The following is a 24,461-nucleotide window of genomic DNA, read 5'->3' as shown; positions in this document are numbered from 1 at the left end:
AAAATGACAGGGGGAAAGTGGTGATTTTAAAACAAGTGGTAGAGTTCACTGAGTAGAGTGAACAAGGGGTGACACTGAGGGGAAAGTGGCAATTTAAAACAAGGTTTGACTATAGAAAGTTGGGAGTTCGGAAAGGCTCTGCTATGTTAGCTTTTTAGTACTAGCTTCTGCGTTTCATCCATCTCAGCTATTTTCTTTGCTAAAAGTGTTTTAAACAACAACAGCCCCTCAGTGTCACTGCATCCCTGCCTTACATAAACTTCTGCCATTGTTTTAAACCACATTTTTCATCTAAGTGTCTCTCCACCCCCACTTTACTCAAACTCTTTCATTGTTTGAGTACAGCAAAAAGGGAGGAAGACTGAAAGTAGGGGGGGTGGCTGTTTAAAACTCCCCCACTTCCATTCCTCCACTGCTTCATGTGAGAGAAATACAAGATACACAGCCCTCAAATGCTCCATAGCAGCTTCACAGAATATATTTCACTGTGGGTAGGTACTATGTGTTGTCTTCAACATCTTAATGATTGAGTGTAGTAATTTAGAAGATATATTAGTCCTAGTGCTGCAGTAATAAAACTGCAATAAAACTTTTGCAAAGCTAAGCAGGGTCCAGCACGGTTTCAAACTGGATGAGGAACCGTGAGTTGAGATTCCTGAAGTGCAGGGAATTGTAACTACATGACCCTTGGGGTCCTTTCCAACTCTATGATTCTACAATTTTATTAACACACAAGTACCCATATACGTGGGTGGCGCTGTGGGTTAAACCACAGAGCCTAGGACTTGCCGATCAGAAGGTTGGCGGTTCGAATCCCCGCGACAGGGTGAGCTCCTGTTGCTCGGTCCCTGCTCCTGCCAACCTAGCAGTTCAAAAGCACGTCAAAGTGCAAGTAGATAAATAGGTACCGCTCCAGCAGGAAGGTAAACGGCATTTCCATGTGCTGCTCTGGTTCGTCAGAAGCAGCTTAGTCATGCTGGACACATGACCTGGAAGCTGTACGCCGGCTCCCTCGGCCAATAAAGCAAGATGAGCGCTGCAACCTCAGAGTCATCTGTGACTGGACCTAATGGTCAGGGGTTCCTTTACCTTTACCCATATACGTACAACATCCACCACCTGAACTTAACATTTGGTAACTAAACAAATTGGTAGGCTTACTCTTAAGCTTGTCTATTCATCCTAATGACACAGCAACACTTTTCCAGCATGGTGTGTGTACAGAAAAGGGCTGCCGAATAGGAGAGGACGAAGCTTAGAAATGGGGATGGTCTGTGTACAAAAGAGTTGAGGAAAGGAGGAGGTAGAAAAAGGTGTTGAAGAAGGTGATAATGTTGTGTATTGGCAAAGCTGGAGGACCTAACAGGTGAGGGGAGAATGCATTAAAAGTGATGCGTGATCTGTGTGCAAGAAAGAGTTGAGAAAAGGGAGGAGGAGGAGGAGAAGGGTAGAAGGAAATAATAATAGCATTTCTTGCTACATGTTACATGTTTCAAAAACAAATAACTTGTGAATTCCACAATACAGCACAAAAGCCAAGGACATACTCACACTTGCTTTGCCTACGCAATATCTGTACTATGTACAGCTAAATTTAGAAACTAAAGCCGTTTTCACCTAATTTGTTTCAGTTGCTCTTGTGCAAGTAACAGTACATTTCCAAATTTTCACTTAGAGAAGATAAAGGATTTCTCATGGTGAAAATATACAACAGTTCTCTATTTATTGTTACAATTACCTTTATTATTTATTCCAAAACTGATTTATTTATGATATAGTTCCAAGCAAATATTTTCTCAGTGATAATAATAATAACAATATATTTATATCTTTATACCCCATCCATCTGGCTGGGTTTCCCCAGCCACTCTGGGTGGCTCCCAACAGAATATTAAAACCACAAAAAACATCAGACATTAAAAACTTCCCTAAACAAAATGTTTGTTTTCCTTCATTAAAAACTGGAGTTATATCCTCTGTTTTGCTAGCTTTTCTTCAAAGCTTAATCAATTGTATTCATAGTTACAATGTCTGTTATTTAGCAGGAATTGTAAAGGAGTACAATTTTAAAGAATGTTGCAGGCGAGAAAAAAGATTGGTCTTGCTACCTTGCTCCCTAACACTGTTCCCAAGAACTCAGATTTTCCTGTCAAAGTTCAGTCAAATGAGCAAATAAGTTAAAACATAATTAATCTACACATAATATACATGTGGTTCATCTGTTCATGATTAAATGGATTTTCTCTTCCACTGTTCCTCTCTCACTCAAACACCTGTGCAATCAGTTTACGTTCCCTCACTCTCTCATGGTCAGCACGATGGATCTTCTTAGGTCTTACAATTCATTTAATAGTAGAAGAGGTGAAAAAGGAGTTCTTAAGCCTAAGGGAGGGTTTGGAATATTTCCAGAAATGCTTATACAAGAGAACGAGAGAAGGGATTTAGAGTCTCTGTCCCATGATGCTGAGATTGCTTGACAGACTGAAGCAGGAAGGAAATGGAGGATGAAGTGTTTTGGCAAATTTCAAAAAACGGAGAGGGAATAGCTGGAAGAAGCAAAAATAAATAGGGTGCAAAGTGTACGTGGCAGGCGTTTTATGGGAGAAAATGAAAATTGGTGTTCCTATCAAGCATTCGACTGAATTCCTCTGTTAGGGTCCAGACTCTTAACCCCAAACTATGCCCCCCATGCTCTCAGTCCAATATATCATAAAACAACAGGCAGTGAGCACTATGTATGAGGTTTCGTTCCAATTTGTTACACTTACCTTCACATTTCTGAGTTGCTTCATTCTGTTTGTGACCAGCAGGGCATTTGCACTCATATGATCCAACTGTATTGATGCAATTTCCCCCTTGGCAGATTCCAGGTATTGCCTGACATTCATCAACATCTGCAAATAAAAATATGCGTTTTCAATATCCTAAATGAAAATAAACCTCATGTGAATGCTAATACAATGTACACGAATGTGTTTTCTTGCTGAGGGCAATGATAATGTGGAATCTCCATCTCCAGACGATGGGATTAGCTACCTCTATGCTCATCAGTATTCCACAAATCCTGAAACCTCAAAGGTCCCTGCGATCTAGTGCTTCTGGTCTCCCAAACTCGCCCACTCAGCCTGGCTGGACTGGCTGGAATTCAAATCAATCACCTGGTGAGAAAGCCTCACCAATCCCCAGCGGCCGGCCTGGGAAGTCCCCAAACTGTTGTCCCACGCATCGCTCCCTGGGGGATGGGAATCGTCTGCACTGGGCCACAAAAGCTGCCCACCCTATGACTGGGTAAGCAGCCATTTCTGGAGTGTTTTAAAAGTTTATTTTATTTTTATTTAAGAACTTCTGTAAATTCTGCATCCGCTGAGTATGGAGAAGCTACCATCTAATTTTAGATGGCCCCATTTTGCTTCTACACTATTAAATTTCCACATTACAAGGAATTATTCTGTTTAAAACCAACCAACGAACAAAAACAATTCAAGTTCCAGAAACCTGAAGACACATACATTGCAAACAATAAGAATTTGAAAGACTTTTCAATGTAGACATCTAGCTAAACATAGTTTATTATAACCATTGATTGCCAAACTTCAGTTGTAACTACATTTGCAGAAGTGTTTATACTTTGCTGCTGAAACTATGCTGAGTTTATTTAGAAATAAACAGCCTGCATAATGCATAGAATATAGATGATGTAAAGCCATGTGGACTCCTGCATGTCCTTCCTAGAATTGCCGTTTTTTAGTTTTTGGTTTACAATATAGGCTGTTCAAGACAAACAGCACTTATAATGAGGGTACATTAGAACAATCAATTTTCTTTCTAATAAAAAATGACATGCATTCAAGTAGTCTAGAACTTTGTTGTCTGAAAAAGCTCAATGACTCTGCAGACATTCTTCAATAGAGAGGCCATATTTTTGCCCTTTGTCTGGAGGGTAGGTGCAATGGTGACCAATCTTTCCACCCAGAACCCCATGACACAGGCACTTACGTTTCTTTTTCATCTCAGCAGTGCTAATTCAGCACATTTAAAAATCCTCAACACATCCCGCACCTATATACAGATTTTAGCATGTTTAAATGGCACATTAAGAATTTTGCAGACTGTTATCATTATTATTATTTATTGAATTTATATATCACCCTATACCCACAGGTTCACAGACTGTTGATGGTGCCTGTAAGAAACTGTATTTTTATGGGAGAAATCTAAATGTAACAAGATGGTGCTGTTTCAAACAAGTTAATTGTGTGAAAGGGGGAGACGACTTTTATTCCTAAATGACGGCAGATACAGACATACCTTGTGTTGCGTTAGGTTCATGTTGCATCTTTTTGGCTTGCGAACGCAGCAAACTCGGAAGTGTATACTTCCGGGTTTCGCCGTGCACTTTGCACATGAGCAGAAGCATTCTGCATGCTTCACACATGCACAGAAGCTCTCTATCACGCTCCGCGCTTGCACAGAATCGCCACTCTAGTTGTGGAATTTTTGGGGTGCGAACGGCACCCCAGAACGGATCGTGTCCGCAACTAGAGGTACCACTGTACACTGTATTGGGGTACCATTGGCAATTTGCCAGGAGGCAGATAAACTGATGAGCCGAAAATATTATTATGTAACGCATAAGGTTTCAGTTGTGACACTTGACAACAGAATTCAACTTTCATACATTTCAGTAGAAATTCCACTCAAATATATTGGTCTGTAGTTATAGGCCAATGAAATTTTGGAATTCCAATGAGAACCTGGTGACTGGTTGGAGGGTCTGACTGGAGAGAATAAAAGGGCAGACTCAGCATTTTTTAAGGGGCTTCGGAAGACTGTGAAGATGTGTGTTGAAGAAAAAGAGACATGTCTGAGAGTTTGGAATGGAAAGCTCTTGTTGCCAGGGGAAACAACCAGTGTCCATAGGGGGCTTAGGAAGTGAGGAAGGAAGAAGAAAGACCCAATGCTTTAATGCTGAAATCAATGAAAGCCGAAGCTAAGAAGGTCTGCAAGGACAGAGGAAGTCTCCCACCAAAGTCCTTTGGAAAAGCCAATGAGAGCAGTGGCAGACTTTGGGCTCTCAAATTTCATTGGTGCCCTGTGCAACGCAAATTCGGTACCCCCTGCCTCTTGTGCTCCGTTCTATAGAATTGTTGTGGTTCCCCTTGCAGTGCGGTGCCCAGTTCTGCCACATTGGTTGTGCCACCCTAAAACCACCTCTGATGTCACTATTATATTTCAGTATGTTAGCTTGAAAGAAAAAAACAGCAAGAAGACTTCAGGTGATCAGCCAGTGATTTAACAGAGCTGGGGCTTAGAAGGGTAATTGGCCAATGATCTAGTATAAGATGAACTAGAGCAAGCTTCTCTTTAAGACAACAATTACAAAATGACAATGGGTTGGGCAGGAGGAAGTGCTAAGGGGGAAATGTGTAATTTACTCTACCTCTTCGCCAAAATTTTCTCCTGTGGATTTTTTCAACCAATCTTCATCAGTTAATGGGAAAAGAATTTGTCTTCAAAAATTATCAAGGGGGAGAGGATATTTTGGTAAATTTCTCATGGGCAGGGTGAAGGAATTTGTTATGCTTATGTTACTTCTGAAGGGACCAAAGGGTAATTTGTGAGTGCCCTTTCTTTGATTCAACAAATCATCTCACTAATAGTCTACGCTATGGAGTTTCTGGGGTTCCTGTGTTTTAAAGCCCAGAGTAAGACGTCATAAGGCAACTCATCCCATGGGGCCTTTTCAGATTAGGAAACATGGAGTGGCAGGAAGGCAGCAGAGTGCAAGAGAAATCTTTACTGGAAGGCAAAATGCATATACCACCCTTGGCCACCTTGAAACAATAAGGTAAGCTCAAAAACGGAAAATTCTAAAGTGCTCTGAGAATAAGGCCAAAAAAAAGTGAAGGAGAGAAAACTTTTGAGACACTGGAGGGCAGATTTCAGCACTGCAATTATTCGCCCAAAGTTAAGTCCCACCAGACACGTGGTATTAGTAACCACGTCAGTATTCCCAATAGCCTCTTTCAGTTCTTAGCTGTAAGGTACAGGGTTTGACCTTTAGCCTTCTGCGTCAATGTGCACTCAATGCATGGAGGCATTCAGTATAAGTAGACCTTTTATCTGCCAATGTTGCTTATTCAAATGCAGCCAACTGTGTCAGCAGAGCAGTAGCTAATATTAACAATTTACAGATGTTGTAAGTAGCAAATTAATGTGCAAACAGCAATATATGAATTCTCTGGTGGCCACTACTTCTACAAAGAGTGTCTCTGTTTGACTCCTTCACAAGAGAATGTTTCACAGCTAAATGAGTTGCAGATATTAAATTATTAAATAATTAATTGCTCTACTAGCAGGAAACAAAAATAGGCTAAGTTTTCCTCTCTCCCTGCAGTGAAAACATTTTAGTATTTAAGAAACTTTATTAATCATTATCAGCTTTAGTTCGATTTATGGTAAAAAAAACAAGAAAGGGGGGGGAGACAGCAACTTGCATTATGTTAAACTGTTCTATGGAAAAGAAATCAGGAAGTGAAATATGAATGGAGCCTTGCTACATCAGCAACTGAAGGTAGAGAAGCTATTGATATTTACATATGTATATAAATTAGGTCTGAAATTTGGTTGGACACAGTCTTACACAGTGAGGTTCTGAACTAGCCAGATGAAAGCACATATCAAGTTGATTTCAGTGGTTTCATAGGCCACAGGTTAGAAGCTACATTGGTTTCCATCTCTGTAAATAGCTCTTATTATATTTTTCATGCCTCGCTTCATTTTTCATATGAAAAAGGGGTCATAGATCTTTTGGTTCAGCAGAATACTAAGATGAAATCAAAATAGTATTGTGACCATTTATAGGTGGGACACACCAACAGCAGGATAGTCTGTCAGATATGACATTATTCTGCCCACTTCCATGAATATTGTGGTTCCCACTATGCCATCCTATGGTCCAGCAAACCCCACTTCACCAGAATAAACCCGAGTCCTTTCCAGGGATATAGAAACATAGGTTTCAGACATGAGTATTTCCCACCTCTGCCTGGATGCCAGCATGTACTGATGAGAACTCAAAATTCCATGGCTACTGAACGTGTTTCTTCTGCACTAGGCTGTTAGTTGCTTTTTAAAATATTTGTTAACATCAGTGTTTCCCTAACATATGCTGATACCTCTGCTTCTTGTTCTCAGTGGCCTCATTTTGCCTACATTCTTGTCAACACTCACCACCTGAGCCTGCTATTAGAATGAGTGGTTCTAGCCAGTCATGTGGGCAGAAATATTCACAATCCTAGTGGCATAAGATGGACTTGTAAGGAAGTAAAGCTCGAGTCCAGTGAATACATATTTACAGTGCCCTTTTACTGTAGACAAGGCAGGACTAACATCTGTTGTTTTCATCCCAAATTGAGTGTTTCTATCATCTTACAATGTCTAACCAGATGTGTTCTTAGAGCGCTGTTTCACACCAGGGTAGTCTCTGCTGGAATTGCTTCTCATCTGTTTCTAAGTTGATTATAAATGTGTACTAATTACTACAGATATGTCAAACGGTCATCTCTTCCGGCTTGTCCTCTCCCCTAGACAGGTACAAGAGAGGAAACCAAATGTTTGGTTTAAAGCATACTTTAAACCAGCGGTTCTCAACCTGTAGGTCCCCAGATGTTGTTGGACTAGAACTCCCATCATCCCTGAGCTCTGGCCTTGCTAGCTAGAGGTGATGGGAGTTGTAGTTCAACAACACCTGGGGACCCACAGGTTGAGAAAGGCTGCTTTAAACCTTTCAACTTTAAAGCCCACTTTGTTGTTTATAGCTACATGTGTAGTCGGGCTTTTTGCTTTTTGTATTGAAGAGCAGCTTTGCCATACCACATCAGAAGCAGCCACTGAAACTAAGCAAAGCTTCCACTGCAAAGCAACATGCTCCTCAGCAGATAAAGTGATATCTGTCAGTGTAACTTTCTCCTCCTCCAGTTATCTTGTGGCTAAAAAAAAGGGCATGTCTCTCCTTCCTTGGAGGTTTTTAAGCAGAGGTTGGATGGCCATCTGTCACGTTTGATCTAGTTGTAATCTAGACTAGGTGACTCCCGGGGTCTCTTCCAACTCTACAATTCAATGTGTATATGTCTGTGTTCTCTAACTCTCTCTCCTCTCTTTCGTTCTCACACACCACTTATATCCTGCCTCTCCAGAATGAAGTGCTCAAGAAAGCTAATCAAAAAACAATCCATCTAAAAAATTCCAGTAGAATGCAAACAATCCAGTAATACCTAAATCCAATAATATAGAATGTAAACAGCTAAGACTAAATGCCTGTCTAAATAAACAGGTCTTCAACAGGCAGCTAAAGCCTAACATAGCTAGGGCTAGATAGATCTCCCAAGGCAGGGAGGTTCCACATCTCAGAAGCTTTCCTACCAGATGTGCCTCAGTTACAACCAGGACATGTAGGAAGGCCTCTTTGTATGACCTCATAGATTGGGGAGGGTCATCAAATAAGTTTATCCTCCCTTTTGGTTACAAGGCAGCTCACAATCTAAACTCTTCTAAAAGCCGCATGAAAACAAAACTCAAGCCAGCATCAAAGGCCAACAGCAGAACCATACACATCAGGGAAGGCCACAAGCCAACATGCAGAATCTCATTCAAGATCATCAGATTTCTTTAAAATTAGGAACATACATTCTTTTAAACTTAGGAACATACACTGCTTGGAAGAAGCTTGCAAAGGGAATCACACTTGCAAGGAAAATGAGCTTCTACCCTACACTTAAAACAGGGGGCCTATCAAAGTGATGAGCACAGGAAAGCTTGTGCGAAAGGGCCTGGGCAAATAAAGATCAGGATGCTGGCACAGGCCTAGATGGAAGAGGAACAGAAAACAGTGGTACCCTTAGAACCCTTTGTCCTACTGAGGACGATGGCTTGGACATGGCAGTTGTTTGCTACCACTGTTTCCACGGTGCCATTGTTCTAAACAGGAAAAACAAACCCACATAATCTCTCAAAGTAAAAAGCAGAAGATATGAGTTATGTGCCATCAAGCACACCAAGCAAGAGAAAGAACATCTGGACATGGACTTGAAATCTATATTTTCGAATTAAAAGTCAGGAGGTGTACAACAACAGAATTCTCTCAGTTGCTCAGTTCAATGGCAAATCAGGAAAACTGATAATGGCTGTCAAATAGTTCCATAAAATACCTTTATGGGATTGTTCTGAGGATGCACCAAATGTGATTTCAAGTGCTTCTTTCATTTGGTTGGAAGACATAGCAATTCCATCTGGATCTCAAATAGGGAATCTTTCCTGATTATGACTTGAAAATGGGATTCTCCATTATCTTCCCTAAGGGCCGTGGGTTTGAGCCCCACATTGGGCGAAAGATTTCTGCATTGCAGGCAGGTGGACTAGATGATCCTTGTGGTCCCTTACACTCTATAACTCCACAATTCTATGGTCTGAATAAAGGCCACACATAATCAGTTCCTGTGTTTCTCTGTTAGTTAGCAAAAGGAACACAGTACTGTGTGCAGGAAAGCAAATTCAATCCATGTTTGCAATTGGCCTTTGTGTCTGGCTTAATAAGAATTATGGATATTCAGCACTTTTCAGGATTCGTCCCTTGTCAAAAGTCTGATGTTATCTTTATGCCTTTGATATTTTGCTTCTCTCTGAAATGATTTGACAGTACAAGCTTCTCAGCAGCCAAGTTCCTAATTCATGTTGAGCGAAGCACATTCAGAACACCATAAGAAGCAATTGTGAAATTGCATAGTGTAAAAAAAGAAAATGGTTGTTTTAAATGCGCATTGTTCACAGGCAAAATACCCACACTGTTTTCAATTTCCACAGTGTAATTCTGCAACAATGTCAACTGTTCATTGCACAGTTTAAGGATATTTGTCATGCTCAGTTAACCGGCAGCCAAAGCCGTGAAATGCCAAAAAACATTCTCAAGGGCACTGAAGCTACAGAGCCAAGTGAATCCTTGACATACTTCTAATCATTTCTCTCCATAAACTACAGGAGTCATAAGCAACAGAGAAAAGATACTCATATAGTGAGCATACCCTTGAAAACCTCCAGGCCTGACACACAGTCTGTAAACTTCCACCCATTTCCTATAAAATGTACTTTAAGCATTTTATTGACTACTTGTAATCAGTAAACTGCTATCTCCTGCCCCAAAGGGGGGTGGGGAGCTACCTTCACATAGAGGAGTAACAAGCTTTCCTGGGTCCCAGCAGAAAGGCTTTCCCGACCAGGAACCAGGACTGAGACTAACAGTTCCTGAATCCCCCAAGTCTTTCTTTCCCTTCCTATGAAGAAAATCCCTGGGCACACGTGGGGACTCAGAGGCATTTGGGGAAATGGATGGGGAAAGTGTGAGGCTGCTTGGGGCCTGTGCTTCTCCTTCCAGGCAGCCCATCCACTTCAGCGGACACCAAGGGAAGTGTCCAGACGTGTCTTGGCAGCACACTGGGAACCCCAATCCTAGACGCAGCAGGAAGGCCAAACAAACTCTTCTATGAGTTCTGACAGTGCGTGCTACCATTAAGGAAGGCTGGACAGAGCAAAAGATGCAGTGCTAAAACCTTTAAAAAACACCACATACTTTGCTTCCCACGGTCAGCTTCTTTCACACACTTTTGTATACATGAATAAAAAATTTAAAAAGTGTCCGGCAGCACCTTAGAGACCAACTAAGTTTGTTCTGGGTAAGCGTGTTCTCCTTCATGGAGAGCACGTGTTGCGGTGGGGGCCGCCAGGACACTCCAAAGTTGGGGGCGGGCTAACTGATCGTTGGCCACTGATGCGATTGGGGCTTCCCTTGTTGTTGGGAAGAAGTTAATGTTGCCATTTATTGATTGACAGCCAGAAATAGTAAAACTCCTTGCACGAGGCTAGGGCTTCCTCTTTTAGCCCATGCATCAGATTGCCCGTCCCTCCCTCCCTAGAATAGGGTTGTTCGCTTTGACCTTGCTATGCCTGTCATGGGGTCGTCTACTTTGGAGCAGGGGCCTGGTAGGAATTTTGTCCATCTGGCTGATTGGCTGGGGCCATTTGGTTTTTGCCTACTGTGTAGCAAATCGTCACAACTTGTAAGGTTGCGGTTAGGCATTGGTTTATGGTTTGGTTGGTTGAGGGGCATGGATTGGCTGTGCTTGCCCCTCTAATGCTGCTGCTACAAGGGATTCCGTTAAAGGAATTGGGGGCTAACTATTGCTTGTCCACTCTGTCAAGGGGGCTCGGGCCATAGCAATGAGCTCCTGGTTGCATTTGGGGTGAGGGCAGGTTCCCTGCTCCGCGTAACCCCCAAGTGTATTCCCCCATTCTGACTTTCGCATCGTGCGGAATGTCAGTCTGTCCCCCATGGTGGGGGCAGATAGTCGCAACCAATGCCTAAGCAACCACTCACAAATTTGTATTTTAATAAAGTTGTGGCCAAAATTATTGCCAAAAATCTTAAACAAAAAATTCTGTGTGATGTGTGAGTTATTGGGGTGGACCTGGGGACCTCGACACGCAATAAGGTGCTACTGGACAATGCGTCAGACCAACATGGCTACCTACCTGAATCTAGTTTTGTATACAGTTACACCTCTTGTGCATGCCAGAATATAAGCTTGCATATCTTCTCTCAAAAAATATACCAATTTTCCTGCATAAAAAATTGTAGTTTTGTAAGATAGTAGCAAACAGCGATGTGTGTATTTCATGTCTGTGCTTCAATGTCTTTGAGAGTGTTCTGCTGGTTCAAAGAACACACGCAAAGCCTGAGGCCCATATGGCTGCATTACATAAAATAAAAACTGTTTACACTGTTGTGTTCCCACTGCAACATGAACAATTGTTCTGTTATTACACTATTTTCTTGGGTGCGAGGCCATGAACCCAATTCTTCTACCAGACCTATGAAAGTCTATTGAAACATTGTGTTTTTCTTTCGCGGCCTAAGCCTAAGCCTATGACACTTTCGGTGAGACTTTCCCAATCTAGTGTCTCCCAGATATTTTTTGAACTACAACTCCCATGATTCATCATTGGCCATGCTGGCTAGGGCAGATGGGAGTTATATGCCAATGACGTCTGGAGGGAATCAGGACGCAGAAGGCTGTTCTAAGGAGAAGGAAGGATATATTTACTACTTGTTACTACAGGAAGGGACGCGGGTGGCGCTATGGGTTAAACCACAGAGCCTAGGACTTGCCCATCAGAAGGTCGGCGGTTCGAATCCCCACGACGGGGTGAGCTCCCGTTGCTTGGTCCCTGCTCCTGCCAACCTAGCAGTTCAAAAGCACGTCAAAGTGCAAGTAAATAAATAGGTACCACTCTGGCAGGAAGGTAAACGGTGTTTCCGTGCGCTGCTCTGGTTCGCCAGAAGTGGCTTAGTCATGCTGGCCACATGACCCAGAAGCTGTACACTGGCTCCCTCGGCCAATAAAGCGAGATGAGCGCTGCAACCCCAGAGTCGTTCACGACTGGACCTAATGTCCAGGGGTCCCTTTACCTTTACTACAGGAAATTACTACTGGTTACTTTTTTTCTACTCATTCCACATTAGATTTGATCCAATGGAATAAAATTGGCACATATGTCTGACTGATGTAGAACGACCTATTGTTATATTAATTCACCTTAGAAAGCAAAAGATCACTGTATCAAACCACTGAGCAGAAATTATGTCACTTACTCATTTTGTACAAGGACAAATATGCTGCTTTGTTAAGGCTGCCAATTTTAGAACCAGTCCCTATAATGAGGATTTCTACTTGACTCTCAGATTTTAGTGTCAGCCCCGTAATTGCATTAATTACATACTCAGTGCCTATAGGGACAAAAACCTTTGAAGTACGTTTTCTTAATAACTATAATAACCCTCACAATTTTCAAGAAAGGGTACTTTAAAGTTTGCCTGGCCAAGGCCGGGAGTAAAAATGGACATTTCTCCTATATTTCACAATTCAGTATGTTGTGAACAACAGTTACAACTCTGGGGGGTGGGGAGGAGGGGAGTTGCTCTCACCCCTTTCTAGTAAACCCCACATTTCACTTTGGGAACCACTCATTCACTTGTTTTACCAAAATGCAGTTTGTTCTGAGGACTCAGGGGCCTTGATTATGTACAGGGGCAGCAAAAGTCATCAAAGGAGAGCACCACTCAGGACATGGTGGCACTGCTGCAGACTCGGGAGACATAGGGTAGGGCAGCAATGAGGTCAGGCCAGCAGGGCACACTAGCAGAAGTGCCAGATTAGGTGCCCAAACCACCCTGCTCTCTCTGCTGCCCTTACCTGCCCCCTCACTGTCCCATGGTGACAGTAGCTGCTGGGAGGCCGAGACTATTGTGGCCGCCCTCTCCACCAGCTGCTCCTGTTCAGGGGAAATGATAGACACTTAACAGACATGGTATATACGGTAGAACTTCGTGTTATGGACGGGATCCCTTCCGGAGGCCTGTCCATAACACAGAACTGATGCAAGCTGAAGCACCGCTTCTGTGCATGCGAGAGCGGCGAAACCCGGAAGTAGCCCGTTCTGGTTTTTCCGGGTTGCCATGGGGCGCAACACGAAAACATGTAACCTGAAGAGGACACAACATGAGGTATGACTGTATAATGGTTATCCCAAGAAAGGGGAAAGGCATCTATTGCAGTATATGAGACTCTATCTCAATGAGTAAATGGAATTGTTTTCACCCTTGTGTTTCATGCACAGTCTGTGGGTCTAATTCATTCTTCCACAAACACATTGGTTTCATTATTATGTCAATGCAGCCTAACAAGTATCTTGACACTTACAGAAATGCTTTATATTTTGGATATACTCTCACTTTCTCTCTCTCTGTATATATATATATATATATGAGAAAGGAGGGAAGAAACATCTGGCTTCAATCAATTGCTCAGATCTACTCTACAGTAGGAAAACATTTAAATTGCAGTAACTAATGTAACACAAATGGCTTACCTTGACATGCGCCAGTGCGGATGTTGGGGATGAAACCACGGCGGCAGGGCTGAGGCTGAGCAGGGCACATCTCACAAGGATGGCCCCATGCACGTCCAATGGTTGCGCAACAAAGCGTCTTCGTGCAAACAATGCCAGTCAGCTGGCCTTGACACATCTGGTTGCTGACCTGAGTGAAACAAGGGCCTGTTCTGTAATCTGGAAATTGAGAGGAAACATTTTAATGCCTGAGGAGTGCCTCCACCTCCACATCTATAAACAGAGCAACTTTTCAGTTTACTTCACTTATCTGATGCAGTAATATGTTCCGTTTGAAAGCTTGCAACATATTGAACCATTTCTTCTCTGAAGGGCCGTGGCATGCTGTGACTTTTTTAAAATAAAAAATGAACAAATTCGCTATATCCCACTAGGGATTTAAATTCCTTGAACTCAGTGTACCTTGTCTATATTTTCAGTTAAAAGGAGGGATTGTTAAAGATATCTATCAAACACTATCCACACATGAATGACAGGGCAGGTGTCGTGCAGCTTGCACAAATTTTGATCAGAGTGCTGCTTTGATATCATGACCTGGCAGGACACCGAGAAAAGGGAAGAGGATCCCAGTGAGGGTGTAGCCACTGGGACAAGCTGAAGATGGGGAATGGGAGGCCGGGGCTGGGGAGGTCTCCTCAATGAACAGCAGAGGATGTTGAAGAGACAGCCAGCAGTTCACAGGGGCCAGAGAAAACAGACATGACACCAGAACCAGAGGTGTCCCCTTCTCCATGAACATGACAGGCTCTGAGGCTCCAGGAACAGTGGGGAATATACCTTAAGAGGCTGAGGTAGATGAGAGGACACAGCCCAGTTTACTAGTTGATCAGGTGAAGATCAGGTGACTTGTTAGGTCTGGGAGGTTTGTGGTCACTCACCTTGATTGAGCTCAGAGCAGGTGATGATCACATGCTTTGTTAAGGAGAGAGGTGGCCTCTTCTCCCTTGCAAATTGCCCTGATCAAAGGACAATTTGCACCTGGAGGTGGACAGGAGGGAAGGTGTGCTTAACATTCCCCCAATCATGGTGGAAACTAACTAAAATTCTTTCTCTTACACACTCAAACACACACACGTTTACCCTGCTAGAGTTCTCAACATGTGCCAATTTCGGGACACCCTGATGCTACAGTAAAGGCAACTGCTGGAGAAGATTCATGGGAAAACAATTGTCATACTTTCTTGCGCATTCTCCAGCACCAAGTGTTCCTTCCCAAAGTTGCCTTGCAATGAAGAAAGGAGTACAACAATGTCATTACACACAGCTATAATGCAACAAAGCCAAAAATTGCCCCTTCATTTCAGCAAAAGAAATGGCAAGCCTGCAGGTTACATTAAAGTTTTGTATTCAGTCGCTTAATGTCCAAGCCTCTTGCAATATAGGCCACTATTAAAAAAATAACCTGTTTTGTATAACAAAACACCACCCTTTATCCAGAGAACACAGAGCAGTTTAAAGTATAAAATACAAAATACATGATAACACACACACACCCCGACCAATAACCCCACCGCAGCACCCAAAGGCTTGCGTGATGGGCAAGACATGGTGGATAAGGATGCTGAAACCAGCAACAGACAAGCCCTGGTTGAAATACATAAAATACATAAAACAAGTCAGAGAGGATTCAATGAACTGTTTGGAAAACAGGTCGTACAAGGACAGGCTAAATGTCTAAGGAAAAAATGAATATAGCTAAGATTCAAATAAAAGTACCATCCTAAATATATCAAATAAGAGTATGCATTTCTTTACCTGGGTAACTAAAGGAGGGGTTTTAAAAGCTGGTTTCAAATGTAGCAAATTTATGCCCAGACTGGAAAAGGTTCCTTATAAAAACAGATGCCCATGCTCTTGCAGCTTTCCATCTGGACTCTGCCACCCACACCAGGATTCGATTTAGTTCAGTGTGGCATAGTACCCCTGCTATAAACCTTTTGGTGAGATGCTTGATCTCCCTACTGGAAACGTATTCATGCTGGCGCAGGGACAGCCAACATGCTTGTGTAGCTTGCCATTTCGTACCGCAATGGTGAGCAAAGATAGGACATTATCACAAGGCTGTCGGCCTGTTTTGCATGTTCATGATATCTGCCCAATTGCAGTGTTTGTGTCAGTCTGAATAACTTTTGCTTTGTTCCGCAGGCTGCCGCCTATGTCTACTAAATATTGGAAGTCCAGCAGGGATTCTTATTACATCTTTATTCTATGCTCTATGAGTCCGAATAGCTTCTTTCACACAGAAGAACAAATTGTGCATGTAAAAGTTGACGGAACCGTCGCCCCTAACTTCTGGACTTTAAGCAGAAATCAGTAGTTACCATATTTTTCGCCCTATAGGACACACCGTCCCATAAGGCGCACCTAGTTTTTTGGGGGGGAAATAAAGGGGGGGAAATTATTTTTTCCCCCCAGGCGCGGGGCTGGGGCGGGGGAAGCCTGAGCTTCCCCCGACCCAAGCCCCCAAACAGGCAGCTCTCTGCAAGCCGTGGGAGCCCAGCGCTGGCTCCCGCTGCTTGCGGAGAGGTCCGCGAAGCCTGGACGCGCTGAGCTCAGGACGCGCGGGCTTCAGCACGCAGGCAACTCTCCGCAAGCAGCGGGAGCGCTCCCGCTGCTTGCGGAGAGGTCCGCGAAGCCTGCATTCGCCCCATAGGATGCACACACATTTCCCCTTCATTTTTGGAGGGGAAAAAGTGCATCCTATATGGCGAAAAATACGGTACTTCATTTTGTTTGGGCTATACACCCTGCTCATCTTCCTCCTATCGCAATTATTTCACTAGTTACAGAGCAATTCAAAGCCCCCTTGCGACGGATGTGTAGGTGTATGTTGGATTAGCCCTAGGTGTCCCTCTGTCTTTCCCGCCAGCTTCCCCCTGCCCGCTACCTGCAAAGTAGTGTCAATGCCACTCTGCTAGAGCAGAGCACCTTCATGAAGCCAGGCAAAGTTCTGCCAACAGGATCTCTACTGGGTGGCAGCCAGCAAAAAGTACAGCAGGAGGGCTTTCCCGGAAGAAGCTGATCAGGGCTGAGATCTGTTAGATTCTAAGCCTGCCCCACTGCCATCATATAATGGAATTGGCACTGCCTGCCTTCTGCCCTGGCTTTTGGAATGGCAGAGCTGCAGTGGTAGTTCCATCACGCCATTAAGGTACTGCTGAGCTAGGAGGGAGTATGGATTGTTCCTTTGCAGTGGTTCCCAAACTTGGGACTCCATCTGTTTTTGGACTTCAATTCCGATCATCCCTGACCACTGGTCTTGCTAGCTAGGGGTGATGGGGCCTGTAGTCCAAAAACAGCTGGAGACCCAAGCTTGGGAAACCATGGTTTAGAGCATGGGTAGGCAAACTAAGGTCCAGGGCCTGGATCCAGCCCAAACACCTTCTCAATCCAGCCTGTGGACGGCCTGGGAATCAGCATGTTTTTTACATGAGTAGAATGTGTCCTTTTATTTAAAATGCATCTCTGGGTTATTGTGGGGCCTGCCTGGTGTTTTTACATGAGTAGAATGTGTGCTTTTATTTAAAACACATCTCTGTGTTATTTGTGGGGCATAGGAATTCATTCATTTTTTATTTCAAAATATATTCCAGCTCCCCACAAGGTCTGAGGGACAGTGGACTGGCCCCCTGCTGGAAAAGTTTGCTGACCCCTGGTTTAGAGGAAGACTTGCATCAGCCAATGCCTATAGGATTTTTAATATTTTCATGCCACTTTTCCTTTGGGATGGGATGCTCAAAGACGTTTACACGAAGTTCAGTAGAAGACTGTCCATCAAGGTGCTAACTTGGCTCCCTGGGCTTTAACGAAAGTATCCATATCATGCTATGATCAAGCCATGCTATGGATCAGCTCTACTCCAAGGGATAACCACTTTCTAAGGAATGCCTGATACTACAGTGGGATGCTTTTAATTTTCCTTTTAGAACTACCTTCCAAGTCATTAATTTCTACGTTAAGGCTGAGGGATTTCATAAGTCCCAACACATGGTGATGTATTCATGATGGTATCCTGGACACGTCACCAGTGTATCAGGCCTACGAGTCCACAATTACATGGATCTGAAATATTTCCGTAGACACATATCCCCGGTGGCATTTCAAACCAACCTATGCAAGGCTGATAAAATGATTTATTGCCATGGTGCATAGGAAAACAACCTGGCACATTGCTGAAGGCATTCCACGCTTAGGCTGACGACACTTTTTTCCCTTACACCTAATTAAATTAAACGTAAAATTAACATAAACAAAAATTAACTTCATATTTTCCTTGTGCGCAGACAAGTGTCATGTTAGGAGTTTCACAATTTGTTTTTGCCCCGCTGTTGCTATGGGAACAATTCTATCAAAAGGCACTGATGGAACACATGTTACAAATTATACTTTGCTTAGCAAATCTTATGCCTTGATGAGAGTAAGTAACCTACTTTTCACATGTAGTAGCTACGTTTTTCTCTGTCTCTGAAAACTGTCATCTCCAGGTATGGAATGACAGGACATGGAGAATGACAAAATAGCTATAATAAAACAATTATCCATCTCTCTGTATGTACACACATATACTTATGGTACTTTTTCAGCATCTTTGATTTGTATTTTAAAACAACAGCCAGATCCTAAGACTGGATGTAACAAAAGTGACACCAATGCAATGTCACAAAACTTACGCTAAGCTCCAAAATGCACAAGCTAGGAAGTAAGCCTCATTGAGCACAGCTGAATTAACTTCTGAGTAAACCCAAATAAGATTGTGCTGCAGATCTTATATCAGCAATGTCAGGCTGGCATGGCACTAATGCAAATATTTGGGATCAGCAGATAACAGCATTTCCATAGTTTGTTCACCCCCACAAGGCCCCCTTCCATTCTTAGGCTCCGCACAATTATAATCCCATGCACCGGGAGAGCAAGACTAGCACTCAAGTATTGCTCAGATATTGCTTGCAACAATGAATAATTACAACAGAATAAAATATACTAAAATACCAAAAAACTACACAAAATTAAAAAACCATTTTAAAGCAGAGCTAGATATCATGAGTAAAAAGTGCCCATGCTTCATGGGGTAAGATGGTGCAGTCACTGAAAAGGTCCCAGCTTTTGGCATCATCAACCATGCCTCTACTCTAGGTGGGGCAAGAGATGGGTCTCCATTCTAGGTAGGGGACAGAGAGCCCAATACTTAGTGAAGCAATCATAGTATCACTTAAGCAAACACCCTGATTTAGCCCTCATTCCACTAACCCACAAATCAGACTTTTAGAGGGTTCAAGTAAATCATGCCTTTGTGTTCCCAATACGTGTTTCATTTCTGTATATAATTCTTCAAAATATAAGCATCTGCCAATATGCTTTATGTTCTGGCCTACTGTTGTACAAAACAGACTATTAAAACGTCAAACTGTGCAGATGCTGCAAATAAATACATTAATGATCATCTCAGACATTTTATTCCAATAGTTTAATGGTCATTAATGAAAAACCTATTCTTTTTAAAATAATGCATCACAGCCAAAACAAAGAGGTTGCCATGAGGCTTTAGCTGTTTACATTAGATAGTCATGTACTGATTTAGACAAGATAAAAATAAAAAGCATTTTTACAATGTTATCTAGCAAGCTGGGAATAATACAGTGCATGTGGGAAATGAGAGCCAGTCTCTTCAGTTGGGGTAGGATAATAAAAGTGGTCATTTTCCCTAGAAAATTAACTATGCTTAGAATAAGATAAGTCTCACAAATGAAAGATCAAATGCTTTTCTTCAATCCTCTACTCAAATCATGCTGGGACTGATGTATGCTACCACTGCACCATTTCATATTTTCTAATTGTGTGCTTTCTCTTCCATCTAGGCTGAGTAGATATGGAATTTGACAGGCGTTCCACTGCCATAGTAGCAGAACATCTCTGAATCCAGGGTTGAGATTGCTAACTTAATCTAGCTGCTCCCAATACTCACAGGGAGTGGCCGCCGAGACCATATAACACCAGTCCTGAAAGACCTACATCGGCTCCCAGTACGTTTCTGAGCACAATTCAAAGTGTTCGTGCTGACCTTTCAAGCCCTAAACGGCCTCGGCCCAGTATACCTGAAGGAGTATCTCCACCTCTATCGTTCAGCCCAGACATTGAGATCCAGGACTGAGGGTCTTCTTGTGGTTCCCTCGCTGCAAGAAGTGAGGTTACAGGGAACCAGGCAGAGGGCCTTCTCAGCAGTGGCACCTGCCCTGTGGAACGCCCTCCCTTCAGATGTCAAGGAAATAAACAACTATCTGACTTTTAAAAGACATCTAAAGGCAGCTCTGTTTAGAGAAGTTTTTAATGTTTAATGCTGTATTGTGTTTTTTAATATTGTGTTGGAAGCCACTCAGAGTGGCTGGGGAAACAGAGTAATAATAATAATAATAATTGCTTGAGCTCCCACATACATGCTAAGTAGCAACCTTGACTTCACTTTAATGCTTGTGTAAAACAAAGAACATAGGAAGCTGCCTTATAAGAAGTCAGATCACTGATCCATCTAGGTTGGTATTGTCTGCACTGATGGGCAGCAGCTCTCCAGACTGGGGACATTCAAAGCCCTACTGGAGATGCCAGAAACTGAACCTTGGATGTTGTACCAGCCCTCCCCCTTCACCCCTTCAGTTCTGGAGAAGGTGCTTTGAAAGCAAAACAACCCAGGTTCAATTCCACTGTCTGAAATGCTGAAGAGCTGCTGCCAGCCAGTGTAGGAAACAGTGAGGCAGGTGGACCAACAGGAGCAACCAGTGTGAGGGGGGGAAGCAATAGAAACCACACTCCAACACAGACTTTGCACACAGGGGAACTGCAGAGTCAGCAAGTAACAAAAAACACTTAATAATAATAATAATAACAGATTTTATTTATACCCCGCCTTCCCCAGCCAAGGCCGGGCTCAGGGCGGCTAACAAGCAATACTAAAAACAAGTTGAATGAATACAACTTAAAATGCAACATTGAAACATTAAAATGCAGCCTCATCACAGGAGGAGAAAGGAAAAAAGAAAGGGGGGGGTCAAATTGAATCCAAGCCAAAGGCCAGGCGGAACAACTCTGTCTTACAGGCCCTGCGGAAAGAAAGAAAAATCCTGCAGGGCCCTGGTCTCATGAGGCAGAGCGTTCCACCAGGCCGGAGCCAGAGTTGAAAAAGCCCTGGCTCTGGTTGAGGCTAATCTAACTTCCTTGGGGCCCGGGACCTCTAGGGTGTTGTTATTTATGGACCTTAAGGTCCTCCATGAGGCATACCAGGAGAGGCAGTCCCGTAGGTATGAGGGTCCTAAGCCGTGAAGGGCTTTAAAGGTCAAAACCAGCACCTTAAATCTGACCCTGTACAACACCGGGAGCCAGTGCAGCTGGAAAAGCACTGGGTGAATATGCTCCCATGGCAGAGACCCCGTGAGGAGCCTCGCTGCAGCATTCTGCACCCGCTGGAGTTTCCAGGACAGCTTCAAGGGCAGCCCCGTTTAGAGCGAATTACAGTAGTCAAGCCTGGAGGTGACCATCGCATGGATCACTGTGGCCAGGTCGGGGCGGGAAAGGTAAGGGACCAACTGCTTGATGCGGCAAAGGTGGGAAAATGTCGCCTTGGCTGTTGCTGTAACCTGCACCTCCATGGAAAGGGCGGCGTCACGGATTACACCCAAACTCTTAACGGAAGGCAATGGCACTAATTGGGGCCCCGCAATTGAGCAGTGCAGCAGTAGAGGAAAATCTTGAAGGGCTGGGGTTTGGCTTTGTTTTCAAAACAAGTGTGCTACAAATGCACAAAGGAAATTAAAAACATAAATTTTTTTGCCTTACTACTTATGGGCATAGCCTTCATACACAGCAGTTATTAAGGAGAATTTAAATATGGATATTAAAATGGACCCTACAATGCACCGTTTGAATAGAGCAATCAGTCAGTAATAGCAGGGCAGTCAAATGGAATATTGGATTCATACAGGATAAGCCGTAACAGCATTTCAGGCTTGCAGTCCGTTCCAGCACAGAAGAGAGTTATTTCCCATAAAAACAAGGCATGCCCAACCTATGCATGTCAGATTTTTAGACTGGAAAATTTCTCTCTCATTATTACTTTTGATTATTTTCAGATGTTTTTTGGTTTAGAGGGAAGCCTTTCCCCCCAACTTTCCATGTACTGCTTTCATTGTGCTAGCTGATCATTGCTAGTGCAAACAGACAAGCGGGATCGCCACAGGTGGCACAGCGACTATGGCACATAGCCAGCAGCTGCAGCCAAGCCACTTCCCAAACTGGGAGGGAAGATAATGGACTTTCCCCAAACTGGGAGGGAAAGGTAACCCAGAAAAGGAGGAGAATGGAGGATAGAAATCAACGCCAAAGCAAACAAAGAACAGACTTGTTTCTTCTCAGGGATAGTTTATATGGAAGGCAAGACGTTTGGAAGCCTCCGTGTACATAGAAAGCTACTGGGAACAGATTCAGCTCCAAAGAAAGTGTGCAGTTCCAGTGCAACACCAGGCCAAATGCACCACCACAAACCTAGCCACAGAATGACCACTGCCCACATTAAATGGGGGGCACCCTTTGCATGGTCGCCGGCAGCCCACTGAACCCTATGCGGCACCATTAACACAGGCTTGGCTTCGCCTTCCCCAGGTGGGATACCTGGAGGTCTCCGCCTACCTTAGCCAGTTGCTTAATTCCGCCTGGGGAGGCGTTGCCAAGGTGCTCAGGCCAGGTAGGGGGAGGGACCACCCAATAGGGGGAGGATCTTACCTGGGAATCATCAGTTGGCTCCAGAGCTTCTCCCACCCTACCGACCCTCGTTAAGACTTCTTTTGCAAGTTAACCTTTTCTCCACAGGTACGCAGGCGCTGCTACATCAAGGTCACTGTTGAAGGGTCGGAAAGGAATTCTCCTGCATTGGCAGGTTTGCTTTTGCCGTAGCAAAACGTCATAACTTGGGCGGTATCAGGCCTTAGGCGGAATCCTTTAGTCTATCTTCCCTAAATTGGGGGTGGGCGTGTAGCGGTGGTGACTCACACCACCCTTCTCTTTGCGGCGGCGATACCAGGGTTCCCCATTAAAGGGGTTGTCTTGATGGGAGGCTTTGGCCGTACGCCAAGAGATTGTCATTGCTCTCCCCTGCGACGGCAACATAACGGGGGCGGGCTCTCTCTGCTTGAACATATGTTCTCCAGAGCCAGCCCATCCCCCCACCCCCTCTGGATAACCCTGATGTTCCCCAGATCCCCGGCGAGGAACTGGGAGGGATAAATGCCCAATGCCTGAGCCAAGGTCTACCCACATCTGAAACATAACAAAGTTGTGACCAATTTTAATCCCATAGCACATTGTCTTGAGTCGTTATTCCACACGGGGGCAGCCCAGGGTTTGGGGGGACGCTGCCTGTCCATGCAATGGCAATAAGAATCCCTCTAAATCTCCCCAGAAGGGCATGCAGCTTTACAAGCCCCCCGAGGCCCAAGCAGCACACTCAGTTTGTACCTGGTACCCCCAGAGTTGTCTTGTGGCAACATAGGCAATTGCAAGATCTGTTAGTCTTTGAGGTGCCACAAATTGCTTAATTGTTTTGGTCAAGATGGGCTGGTTTTGTTGATTTTTGGAATATGAGGTATGGAAATGTTAAGGCTCAAAAGAAACCTGTTTCTGTAAAAATAAAATAAAATATGAAGATATAAAAAGTTGCCTTAAATGTCAAGGGAAAGGAAAAAATATAGAATTGCAGCTGTAATTGACTAAGTATGAGAAGAAGCTAAAAAAAGAAAATGAGCAATTAGTTAATCGGAGTGAGGGGTTGTTGAAGAAATTTTAAAAAAGGGATGCAGAAAAGGGGAGGTAAGGGGAAGTCTGGGAAGTAAGGTTTATGAAAAAGAGGTTTTGAAATTATACATGTTTATATGTTTTGTTTGTCTATGTATTGTGTGTTGTTTTGTTTTTTTAATTTGTGTTGGAAAATCAATAAAAATTATTATAATAATAATAATAATAATAAAGTTGCCTTGATGTTTTTTAAGCTGTCCTGCCAATGAAGAACTAGATATACGTCATTTAAATAATGAAATGCAAGTTATCATCATATGAAAATGGCCATAAATGCACAAAAGTAGCACAATGGCATATTATGTTGCAACTAGGAGTGAGGGAGAAAGTCTGTTCACACATAAAGATGAATCTACCTAATTTGCTTTTCCTGAAACCACCGGTATATGAGAACTAAAACGCAGGCATGATGTCAAATCCACACTCTGACACTCTGAATGTTGCAATGCAGTTCTCCAACCAAGTAATCTGTACAAAAATGCATGTGCTAAGTAAAGTTTTCATAACGATGCATGTCTTAGTGAAAATAATGTACAAAAATGCATTATACTAAGGAAAACTGCACTAAAATGTACAAATTATGAGAAATTCACAGTAAAATGCTGGTG

At 43.3% G+C, this 24,461-nt stretch overlaps 1 protein-coding gene across 1 annotated transcript in view; it reads right to left on the bottom strand.

Moving 5' to 3' along the window:
* Window positions 1-24,461, bottom strand: part of FBN2 (fibrillin 2) — a 140,531-nt gene that overhangs the window by 97,633 nt on the left and 18,437 nt on the right. Inside the window, exons 6-7 of the mRNA XM_081930845.1 lie at window positions 13,981-14,178; window positions 2,769-2,894 (exon numbers count right to left, since the gene is read on the bottom strand). Coding sequence (XP_081786971.1) covers window positions 2,769-2,894; window positions 13,981-14,178 — 324 coding nt within the window. The remainder of the gene's footprint in view (window positions 1-2,768; window positions 2,895-13,980; window positions 14,179-24,461) is intronic.

Source organism: Podarcis melisellensis (assembly GCF_964234715.1).
Source record: "Podarcis melisellensis genome assembly, chromosome: 11".
Lineage (NCBI taxonomy): Eukaryota > Metazoa > Chordata > Lepidosauria > Squamata > Lacertidae > Podarcis > Podarcis melisellensis.
This window is presented reverse-complemented; position numbering and strand designations above follow the sequence as displayed.